Source organism: Oncorhynchus gorbuscha, linkage group LG02, assembly GCF_021184085.1.
Source record: "Oncorhynchus gorbuscha isolate QuinsamMale2020 ecotype Even-year linkage group LG02, OgorEven_v1.0, whole genome shotgun sequence".
Classification (NCBI taxonomy): domain Eukaryota; kingdom Metazoa; phylum Chordata; class Actinopteri; order Salmoniformes; family Salmonidae; genus Oncorhynchus; species Oncorhynchus gorbuscha.
In genome coordinates this window covers 76,171,327-76,183,280 of record NC_060174.1, presented here as the reverse complement: position 1 = coordinate 76,183,280, position 11,954 = coordinate 76,171,327, and the positions used below count along the sequence as shown (strand labels likewise).

The window sequence follows — 11,954 nt, the reverse complement described above, 5'->3', positions numbered from 1 at the left end:
CGTACCGAAATAGACGAACATTTACGGAAATGAACGAAGGAAACGATTGTCATCTGATGCAGTCTAGGACGACGCTCGTCCTTTGAGAAAAGAAAATACTGTTTTAGATTAGTGTATCGAACTTGTTTATTTTGTTAGAAAATATAAAGTACAAGAATGCCATCCCTTTTATTCTGTGGTCCGAAAATGGCCGCTTGTGGAATAGTGATCAGCATATGGGGAGTCATCATGCTGGTAAGGATTAGCTGGCTAACGTTAGCTCCCACCCCATCCTTGCCAGTAAAGTATCTGCTATAGCTAGCGTTAGTTATAGGTCGTGTCAATATTTCCACCTTTCGATATTAGCTACTTAACAGTCATGGTTTTTGATAAGACACCTGTAGGTGATTGTGTGCTAAAGTAACTTTAGCTTTTCATTATCTGATAATTAGAGCCCAATTGGGCAGCCGCAAGCTAGCTAGCAGCCTGGAGACCAGATGTTGAATTGCATTGGATTCAACGTCGGGCATAAATGAGCATTTGGATCAGGAAAGTTTCCTCTCACGACCTCTACAAACCAGAATGTTAAATAAAATGTAATTTACTTCACCGGTGTGCCCGTTTGCAGGTAGGAATGTGTCACAATCAGTGGTCGCATTATTAGCTTTCAGAAATCTTCATTTTTAAAACTCGGACCATTAAAAAAAATGTTGTGGCTTAAACCAGTGTGCACATAGCATGTCTTCTCTTGAGAGCCAGATCTGCCTTCTGCGGCCTTTCTCAATAGCAAGGCTCTGCTCACTGTACATAGTCAACGATTTCCTTAATTTTGGGTCAGTCACGGTGGTCAGGTATTCTGCCACTGTGTACTCTCTGTTTAGGGCCAAATAGCACTGTAGTTGTTCTGTTTTTGTCAAGTAATTATCTGTTTTTGTCAAGTAATTATCTGTGTGTTTTCTCAAGATTTGGTTGGGTCTAATTGTGTTGCTGTCCTGGGGTTCTGTTTGTTTGTGAACAGAGCCCGAGGACCAGTTTGCTTAGGGGGCTCTTTTCCAGGTTTATTATATCTCTGTACTTTATGGAAGGTTAAGTAATTGTTTTCCTTTTAAGTGGTTGTAGAATTGGTTCTTTTCTGGATTTTGATCGTTAGTGGGTATCGGCCCAATTCTGCTCTGCATGCATTATTTGATGTTTTATGTTGTACACTGAGGATATTTTTCGCAGAGTCAATTTGGTGTTTGTCCCATTTTGAGAATTCTTTGTTGGTGAGCGGACCCCAGACCTCACAACCATAAAGGGCAATGGGTTCTATATCTGATTCCAATATTGTTAGTTAGATCCTAATTGGAATGGTGGGTATAATTTGTGGAACGTTCCAACAGGAATCTATTCCAAAAACTTTGTAAAGTACAAGGTTGCCAACAAACAACACATACAAAGTAGCACGTTCAATTCACCTAGCAAACGAGCTGCCGAATAGACATCAACTCACCTCGTAGCTTGTTTTTTTTTTTTTTTCACCTTTATTTAACCAGGTAGGCTAGTTGAGAATAAGTTCTCATTTGCAACTGCGACCTGGCCAAGATAAAGCATAAAGCATAGCAGTGTGAACAGACAGAGTTACACATGGAGTAAACAATTAACAAGTCAATAACACAGTAGAAAAAAAGGGGAGTCTATATACAATGTGTGCAAAAGGCATGAGGAGGTAGGTGAATAATTACAATTTTGCAGATTAACACTGGAGTGATAAATGATCAGATGGTCATGTACAGGTAGAGATATTGGTGTGCAAAAGAGCAGAAAAGTAAATAAATAAAAACAGTGGGGATGAGGTAGGTGAAAATGGGTGGGCTATTTACCAATAGACTATGTACAGCTGCAGCGATCGGTTAGCTGCTCAGATAGCAGATAGGTGTTGCCATCGTGACCAGTGAACTGAGATAAGGCGGAGCTTTACCTAGCATGGACTTGTAGATGACCTGGAGCCAGTGGGTCTGGCGACGAATATGTAGCGGGGGCCAGCCGACTAGAGCTTACAAGTCGCAGTGGTGGGTGGTATAAGGTGCTTTAGTGACAAAACGGATGGCACTGTGATAAACTGCATCCAGTTTGCTGAGTAGAGTGTTGGAAGCAATTTTGTAGATGACATCGCCGAAGTTGAGGTTCGGTAGGATAGTCAGTTTTACTAGGGTAAGCTTGGCGGCGTGAGTGAAGGAGGCTTTGTTGCGGAATAGAAAGCCGACTCTTGATTTGATTTTCGATTGGAGATGTTTGATATGAGTCTGGAAGGAGAGTTTGCAGTCTAGCCAGACACCTAGGTACTTATAGATGTCCACATATTCAAGGTCGGAATCATCCAGGGTGGTGATGCTAGTCGGGCATGCGGGTGCAGGCAGCGATCGGTTGAAAAGCATGCATTTGGTTTTACTAGCGTTTAAGAGCAGTTGGAGGCCACGGAAGGAGTGTTGTATGGCATTGAAGCTCCTTTGGAGGTTAGATAGCATAGTGTACAATGATGGGCCGAAAGTATATAGAATGGTGTCGTCTGCGTAGAGGTGGATCAGGGAATCTCCCGCAGCTGAACAGTTGCATATCGCGGGGACTATTCGATGCTATTGCAGTCCGCCACAGGATGTTTTTGTGCTGGTTGAGGTCAATCAGGTCTGGAGTGAACCAAGGGCTGTATCTGTTCTTAGTTCTGCATTTTTTGAACGGAGCATGCTTATCTAAAATGATGAGGAAGTTACTTTTAAAGAATGACAAGACATCCTCAACTGACGGGATGAGGTCAATGTCCTTCCAGGATACCCGGGCCAGGTCGATTAGAAACGCCTGCTCACAGAAGTGTTTTAGGGAGCGTTTGACAGTGATGAGGGGTGGTCGTTTGACTGCGGCTCCGTAGCGGATACAGGCAATGAGGCAGTGATCGCTGAGATCCTGGTTGAAGACAGCGGAGGTGTTTTTGGAGGGCCAGTTTGTCAGGATGACGTCTATGGGGGTGCCCTTGCTTACAGAGTTAGGGTTGTACCTGGTGGGTTCCTTGATGATTTGTGTGAAATTGAGGGCATCTAGCTTAGATTGTAGGACTGCCGGGGTGTTAAGCATATCCCAGTTTAGGTCACCTAACAGAACAAACTCTGAAGCTAGATGGGGGACGATCAATTCACAAATGGTGTCCAGGGCACAGCTGGGAGCTGAGGGGGGTCGGTAGCAGGCGGGAACAGTGAGAGACTTATTTCTGGAGAGAGTAATTTTCAAAATTAGCAGTTCGAACTGTTTGGGTATGGACCTGGAAAGTATGACATTACTTTGCAGGCTATCTCTGCAGTAGACTGCAACTCCTCCCCCTTTGGCAGTTCTATCTTGACGGAAGATGTTATAGTTGGGTATGGAAATCTCTGAATTTTTGGTGGCCTTCCTGAGCCAGGATTCAGACACGGCAAGGACATCGGGGTTAGAAGAGCGTGCTAAAGCAGTGAGTAAAACAAACTTAGGGAGGAGGCTTCTGATGTTGACATGCATGAAACCAAGGCTTTTTCGATCACAGAAGTCAACAAATGAGGGTGCCTGGGGACATGCAGGGCCTGGGTTTACCTCCACATCACCCGCGGAACAGAGAAGGAGTAGTATGAGGGTGCGGCTAAAGGCTATCAAAACTGGTCGCCTAGAGCGTTGGGGACAGAGAATGAGAGGAGCAGGTTTCTGGGCATGGTAGAATATATTCAGGGCATAATGCGCAGACAGGGGTATGGTGGGGTGCGGGTACAGCGGAGGTAAGCCCAGGCACTGGGTGATGATGAGAGAGGTTGTATCTCTGGACATGCTGGTTGTAATGGGTGAGGTCACTGCATGTGTGGGAGGTGGGACAAAGGAGGTATCATGGGTATGTATGAAGAGTGGAACTAGGGGCTCCATTGTGAACTAAAACAATGATAACTAACCTGAGCAACAGTATACAAGGCATATTGACATTTGAGAGAGACCTACAGCGAGGCATACAGTATACAGGTGTTGAATTGGGAAAGCTAGCTAAAACAGTAGGTGAGACAACAACAGCTAATCAGCTAGCACAACAACAGCAGGTAAAATGGCGTTGACTAGTGAACGGGGCCGACAGATAAAACAAACAAGCAGAATGGAATACCGTGATTAATGGACAGTCCAGCGTGCATCAGCTATGTAGCCAAGTGATCAGGGGCCAGCGGTGGATGGGGCAGGGAAGCTGGACTGGCGAGTGTTATCCAGGTTAAAAAACTAACAATGACTAAATAGCTTGTAGCTAGTTAGCTGGTTAGCTTCTGGAGGTTCTTGAGTGTGTTCTAAAAATAAAAAATAATAGCCGTATCACATTGGGTGAGGCAGGTTTCCGGAAGGTATAAACAAATTAAAAATCGGAAAGAGATAGAAAGTACATATGGGTCCAGTGAGTGTTTGGGACGCGGCGATGCAGACGGTTAGCAGGCCTGTGCTAACAAGCTAACAGTTAGCAGGCCGGGGTAAACAAGGTAGCAGTTAGGGACCAGGGCTAAACAAGCTAGCAGTTAGCAGGCCGAATTAGCAAGCAAGGAGATAGCAAGGGCTAGAGAGTTAGCCTTTGGGGGAGGTCGCGATGGGGTGAGTCTGTTTATTCCTCTTCATGCGGTGACATCGATAGACCGGTCGTGGGCCCGGGTATTGTAGCCCAGGAGTATGCTACGGTGGTAAGCACAGGTGCTCTGGCCGGGCTAGCTTCAAGCTAAGTGGGTGGAAACGCTAGCCAGGAGTAACCATCCGGGGTTGCTGTTTAGCTAGATAGCTAGTTGTGAAGATCCAGCTGAAAAATGTTCAGTTTGCGGTGGGAATCCGGGGATAAAAAAATTAATGGGTCCGTTATGCTCTGGTTAGCGTCGCATTGTTCGAACTGGCGAGAGCTTTCCGAGCTAAAGGTTAGCTGATGACCGGTTAGCTGAAGACCGCTAGCATAGCTGGTGGTTAGCTGGCTAGCTTCAGTTGAGGGGTTCCGGTTCCGAAGTAAATATAAATACTTTAGGAAAAAGTAGCTACATTGGGTGAGGCGGGTTGCAGGAGAGTATTTGGAAGCTTAGGTTTAGCAAAATGTTTTTAAAGATATGCAAAGAAAAATATGTAAAAACGAAAAAGAACGATCTATACAAGGGACATGATACGACAGGACGACTTACTGCTACACCATCTTGGATGTTCTAAAACTTTGTATGCTTTGTTTTTTGGCAACCTTGTCATTTACAATGTTTTTGGAACCGATTCCTGTTGAAACGTTCCACAAATTATTCTCACCATAATTGATATGTAAAATGTTATGTTCTTTTGATTGCATAGAAGGCCCTTGCCTTGTGTCTCAGATCGTTCACAGCTTTGTGGAAGTTACCTGTGGCGCTGAGGTATATACTGTTTTGTTTTTTGTGGTCCTGGGAACTGGACCTTTTTTGGAACACCATTATTTTTGTTTCCTGAGATTTACTGTCAGGGCCCAGGGCTGACAGAATCTGTGCAGAAGATCTAGGTGTTGCTGTAGGCCCTCCTTGGTTGGGGACAGAAGCACCAGATAATCAACAAACAGTAGACATTTGACTTCAGATTCTGGTAGGGTGAGGCCGGGTGCTGCGAACTGTTTTATTGCCCATGCGAATTCTTTTAAATATATATATCATGTTTTGAAGAGGGTGGGGCGTAAGCTGCATCCCAGTCTCATCTCCCAGCCCTATGGAAATAAATGTTTCTATGCCAATTTTAACCGCACACTTGTTTGTCTACATGGATTTTATAATGTCGTATGTTTTTCTGGCCACTTACGCAATGTAGTCGTTTATGCTCATTCTTCAACATAAAGGCGTGAAACTACGTCACAATGCTGTAGACACCTTAGGGAATACGTAAAAAAGGAATCTGGTTGATATCCCTTTCAGTGACCAATAGGGGTGCAGAGGAACACAACGGTTTTAAAACATGAGTCACTTGCTTTCGCCTGTAATATCAGTTCTGTTATACTCACAGACAATATTTTGACAGTTTTGGAAACTTTAGAGTGTTTTCTATCCCAAGTTGTCAATTATATGCATATTCTAGCATCTGGTCCTGAGAAATAGGCGGTTTACTTAAAAATAGTGCCCCCTAGTTTCAAGAGGTTTTAATCAACAAAGCATGAGAAGACTTTGCCTTTGTTTTGGTTTGTTTGTTTGTCAAATAGGGTGTGCAGGGTGAATACGTGGTCTGTCGTACGGTCATATGGTAAAAAACATTTTTTGACATTTTGCTCAGTACATGGTTTGTGCTGAGGAAATGTACAAGTCTGCTTTTAATGATAATGCAGAAGATTTTCCCATGGTTGCTATTGACGTGTCCCACGGTAGTTATTGGGGTCAAATTTGTCTCTACTTTTGTGGATTGAGGTGATCAGTCTTTGGTTCCAAATATTGGGGAATGTGCCTGAGCTGAGGATGATGGTAACGAGTTTAAGTATAGCCAATTGGAATTTGTGGTCTGTATATTTTATCATTTCATTTAGGATACCATCAACCCCACAGGCCTTTTTGGGTTGGAGGGTTTGTATTTTGTCCTGTAGTTCGTTCAATATAATTGGAGAAATCAGTGGGTTCTGGTAGTCTTTTAATAGTTTGTTCTCATACTTGTAAGTGATCATGTATGTTTTTGCTGTTTGTTCTTTATCCCTCTTGCTTGAACTCTTCCTCTCGGTCATGTCTAGATGGCATCCAGCTATGGTCAACTTTATTCTGTTTTTTTGGGGGGGGGGTTGCATTTTAGCTAACCCTAACCCCTTTCCCCACCTTAGCCTAATTCTCCTAACCAGCTGTGCAATTTCTGCTAAACCTGTTATGAAAAGTAAATCCTAACAAAAGCTAGAGCCCTTCTAGCCATGAACCTTCTTCTCTGGTGAAAACAGATTTTTATAACTAACCCAATGTAGACCAGAGCCTGTCGTTTCCATTGGGAGTAAATTAATCATAGTGGGCAGAACAAACAACGATGTGTGCAGAGCCAAGCACGAGCTAGTGAGATCCTATTGGCACGTTCTAGCATTTATTTGCATATTTCTTTGCACTCGTGAAATAACTCAATTCGCCTTTGCACTCCTAAACAATGCCGTTTTTAGAAACGTTGGCAAAGGCTAAAGTCTACAAAATACAGTACTCTGTTTGTTACAGATTCTAGTTTTGAAAACAGAAAACTGTATGGAGATAATGGTTCATCCATGAGAATATGAACAGAATGTCTGCCAAAATCCATCTCGCTCCATCTCCTCCCACTGCCAGCCACTGGGCTTCCTCACATCACCATATTTGGTAGTGAGTGGAAACGCCAATCGGATGCTTCCCGTATCTACATTGAAATATAATTTCAGTAGTCCTCTATGATTGAATTTTTCTATCTCGCATAGCTCATGAATATGCCCTTGTGTGTGGGTGTGTATATATTTTTAATTTCTATATACAGTGGGGCAAAAAAGTATTTAGTCAGCCACCAATTGTGCAAGTTCTCTCACTTAAAAAGATGAGGCCTGTAATTTGCATCATAGGTACACTTCAACTATGACAGACAAAATGAGAAAAAACAATCCAGAAAATCACATTGTAGTTGGGAGAATGTCATATGGTCAGATGAAACCAAAATATAACTTTTTGGTAAACTCAATCTTCTTCTGGATCATCCAAATGCTCTCTAGCAAACTTCAGACGGGCCTGGACATGTACTGGCTTAAGCAGGCGGACACGTCTGGCACTGCAGGATTTGAGTCCCTGGCGGCGTAGTGTGTTACTGATGGTAGGCTTTGTTACTTTGGTCCCAGCTCTCTGCAGGTCATTCACGAGGTCCCCCCGTGGGGTTCTGGGATTTTTGCTCACTGTTCTTGTGATCATTTTGACCCCACGAGGTGAGATCTTGCATGGAGCCCCAGATCGAGGGAGATTATCAGTGGTCTTGTATGTCTTCCATTTCCTCATAATTGCTCCCACAGTTGATTTCTTCAAACCAAGCTGCTTACCTATTGCAGATTCAATCTTCCCAGCCTGGTGCAGGTCTACAATTTTGTTTCTGGTTTCCTTTGACAGCTCTTTCGTCTTGGCCATAGTGGAGTTTGGTGTGTGACTGTTTGAGGTTGTGGACAGGTCTTTTTATACTGATAACAAGTTCAAACAGGTGCCATTAATACAGGTAATGAGTGGAGGACAGAGGAGCCTCTTAAAGAAGTTACAGGTCTGTGAGAGCCAGAAATCTTGCTTGTTTGTAGGTGACCAAATACTTATTCTCCACCATAATTTGAAAATAAATTCATTAAAAATCCAAAAATGTGATTTTCTGGATTTTTTTTCTCATTTTGTCTGTCATAGTTGAATTTGACCTATGATGCAAATTACATGCCTCTCTCATCTTTTTAAGTGGGAGAACTTGCACAATTGGTGGCTGACTAAATACTTTTTTTGCCCCACTGTATATACTGAGATTATGTGACACTTAGATTGCACACAGGTGGACTTTATTGACCTAATTATGTGACTTCTGGAGGTAATTGGTTGCACCAGATCTTATTTAGGGGCTTCATAGCAAAGGCGGTGAATACATATGCACTCAATACTATTTTATAGAATTTCTTTGAAACAAGTCTTTTTTTTTTCACTTTAGTAGTTAGCAGGTTGTCACTGTCAAAAACACTGTCCTTGGGGAGCAAATCTGAGATAATCATTTTGCGAGGACTAGGTGAGGTGAACTAGGACTGCTAGGACTCCTCCTTCGCAACTGCTACGAGGTAAAATGGTGCCAAGTAACCAGCATAGCAACGGATGCTTTGGTTCATTACTTAATCCGGTCAGAATGTTGCAAGTTTTGGCAACAGAAGCTACAACTCATCGAATCCCGTAGAGGGGGACACTATTTGGCATGACAGGCCCTAATTGGCCCCGTAATACAAACCCCTTTACTCTCTGACTACACTGAATGTGCATAATGCATAACATATGTATTCTCTTATTCTATTGTAGGTGATGTTGGGGATCTTCTTCAGTGCAAAGTCTGCTGTATTGATTGAGGACGTGCCCTTCACAGAGGAGGACATCCGCAATGAGTAAGTGGTGTGGAGAAAAGGAACCATTAGACTCTTACAATGAACTGAGTTTCTCTTCTAGTTTAGATCCCTTTTGAATTCACCCTTAGAAAACCATCCCATGTTGTCTCTCTTGGGTTTTCCCCCAAACTCAACTGTTTCTTTCATCTCTCTCTGCCCCACAGTAAGAACCCCCCGGGGACCATATATGGACTCTACAACCAGGTGGGCATCAACTGCTTCATCGCAGCAGCCATTTATGTTGCAGTGGGGGCGGTGTCACTCTGCCAGGTTCGACTCAACAAGCGCCAGGAGTACATGGTGACATAAGTTCCCCTGCAGCATCAGAAGATTACACACACACACACTCTATTTCAAGTTCAAGGGAAGCAACCTTATAAAAAGCTATTTATTTGTAACTTCAGAGTAAAACATTCAACATAAGTCATGTCTGTTATATGCTAATGAATCATTCCTTGTATTTGCATACAACTATTTATTGAATTGACCAAAAATTCGAACTGTCAATTGATCATGGTGTTCCCCCAAGGACCATTTCAGTGCATACATCATGTGTGCTAGATAACTCAACACACATTCCTAGATGCAACAGACAACTACAAAGTTTAAAAAAATCTATAGAACGATCTATTTCAATAGAGCAATCGTAGTTCACAATGGTCAATGTTTGTTAAATCAAGAGATATGTCAAAAATGGTTAAATATGTACTGTCTTTCGTGTTTGCTGTTGTATTGTATGCTGTTGAGATATAGCTCTTAATTTGTTAGTCACTTATGTAGTAGTTCCTCAGAAAAATATGGTGCACCAAATGTTTGAATGAAATATTTATTTAATGTGTTTGTTTTCCTGAGTGTAATGATGTGAAAGGATCTATCTAAATGGTACTTGATGTGAAGGACCTCAATCTCTTGTAGATGTTCCCTGCAATAAACTGGAAGGATAAAAAGGAAATTGCTTCCTTGACGATACATGTTTGACAAAAGGCCATAGCCAAACCTCCCCGAAAAGAAACCATGACTGTGGCAAGGATAAACATTGGGGTTTGATGGGCTCTATTCGATCCATGTTGCAGAAGTTCAGCATTAAAGCCCAATTTAAATTTAAAGGCAATGGTCCCACGTTGAAGGTAAACGCTGCATGTCTGCTCAATTGGAAATTACCATTATATTTTTATTGCGCATACAGATTGAAATAGAGCCCTATGTACAGTATTTATAATACAGGCATCATCCAGGTCTCTTTCAGCTTCTAATAAAAGCAATTTCTTTTAGCTGAATACATTGTGTATAATAGTTTAAAGATAGAAACCCATTACCCCTCTCTTACCACTGGTGAAATACAATGGTTTTACATGCGGAATTAAACTGAACTCAGACAAATCTTGGATTCAATGATATTTGTTTGCGGTGTACCACTTCAGCTCAGTTCATTACTAAATGAAAAAGTTCAAGTGAAAATACAAATCAATACATTAACAATTATATTCTAGCTCAAGTCATTGGTTATGTGGCCAAAGTTGCCAGTAATCCAACTTTTCATCCACAAAACCTTTTATCATTCAGGATGGACTTCAATCTTTGAGAGTTGTAATTCTATTGCCTTGTATTTTTGCCTCTGCAAAAGGTGGCATTCTCTTAAGAAGCCTCTCTTCAAAGTCTCAAGTTTAATGCCATAGGTCTGTACCAGGATCTCAAATGCTACAATGAAGGGTCTCAGCTTTCCATCTGTCTGTTTCCATGGTCACCCCCATCTTAGTACACTTTTCAATTGCTTCAATAGACAGCCTCACAGTCTCCAAAGTAGCTGGCTGGACCTAATTTACACCACAGAGTGAGAGAGACCATAACATTTATAGGTTTTTATGAATATCACTAGCCTGCAATAAAGAGCTGATCATCTATTTGAAAAGCAGAGGCAATGGCAGACCTCCCGGCCCTTAGTAACAGGACCCACCTTATAAACACTGGTTCTTCCAGTTGAGTTGAGAGAAATACTGTCAAAGTACTCACTGGAGTACACATTGGTCACCCTTACGGCATCTCCAACCAAAGCATTGCAGTTGCGGGCCTGCTCTCTCCAGAGACAGACCTCAATAGAACCAGTCTGAAAGGTCATGCTGTGGCGCTCAATCAACTTCCTGGTGCTCTCCTTTTTCACATTCACTTTATTCGCAGGTGTCATCTGAACAAAAAGAGGGTGTCGTTAGCTAAAAACAATGAACAAAGGGTTATTTTAAGGTCATTTCAAGAGGTACTGTATGACTCACATCAATAACAGTTCCATCAAAGCTCATCTAGCTGCCTGGGTAAGAGGCCTTGACATCAGTGATGGAGCAGATTGGATGGTGGGCCGGTTCAATGAGCATTCTTGCCTCCAACTCCAGCCTCTGAGGAACTTCTAATTGGCTTGTTTTGGACACTTTTTCTTTTTTTGTGACCTTCTATATCCCCTTCCACAATGAGGGCTTTGAACTGGTAAAAGCTTCCCTTTTGGAATAAGTCGTATCACTCCTTCCCATATCAAATCAATATACTGTGACTTTGATACTGGCTGTGTCATCAGTCAGACCCGCATGGAAAATAATTTGTTTTTTCTTTGCCTTTGTGTCATAATATATCAGATCAGATTTTTATCGCCAAGTCCTCCCAGGTTTTTCATGTCTGCCATGGTTAGCATCTGACAAACACAGTGTAGAAGAGGATCTGTCACACAATTTATAACCACATATAATATCCAATTGACTCGATGTGACCGATCAGGTATTTAACCCTTGACTGTAGGCGTCTGTGTGACTCAAGCTCTGGGACCTAATGAGTCTTCAGGTTTCAGAAAAGGATAGGCTGAGTTTACACAGGCAGACAGATTCTGATTTATTTC

The 11,954-nt window shown here is 42.3% G+C and overlaps 1 protein-coding gene across 1 annotated transcript; it reads left to right on the top strand.

The window, feature by feature from the left end:
* The first annotated feature begins 14 nt into the window (after positions 1-14).
* rnasekb (ribonuclease, RNase K b) lies at positions 15-10,456 on the top strand. Its single transcript, XM_046322357.1, has 3 exons — positions 15-234; positions 8,994-9,076; positions 9,241-10,456. The coding sequence occupies exons 1-3, from the start codon at positions 157-159 to the stop codon at positions 9,383-9,385; spliced, it is 306 nt and encodes a 101-aa protein (XP_046178313.1). The 5' UTR covers positions 15-156; the 3' UTR covers positions 9,386-10,456.
* Positions 10,457-11,954: the final 1,498 nt, after the last annotated feature.

What these genes read in the sequence shown, in the direction of transcription:
- rnasekb (XM_046322357.1), top strand. Translation starts at nt 157, where the DNA reads ATGCCATCCCTTTTATTCTGTGGTCCGAAAATGGCCGCTTGTGGAATA. An exon ending in TATGGGGAGTCATCATGCTG is followed by an intron (nt 235 to 8,993) that starts GTAAGGATTAGC and finishes ATTCTATTGTAG; the next exon opens with GTGATGTTGGGGATCTTCTT. An exon ending in GAGGAGGACATCCGCAATGA is followed by an intron (nt 9,077 to 9,240) that starts GTAAGTGGTGTG and finishes TCTGCCCCACAG; the next exon opens with TAAGAACCCCCCGGGGACCA.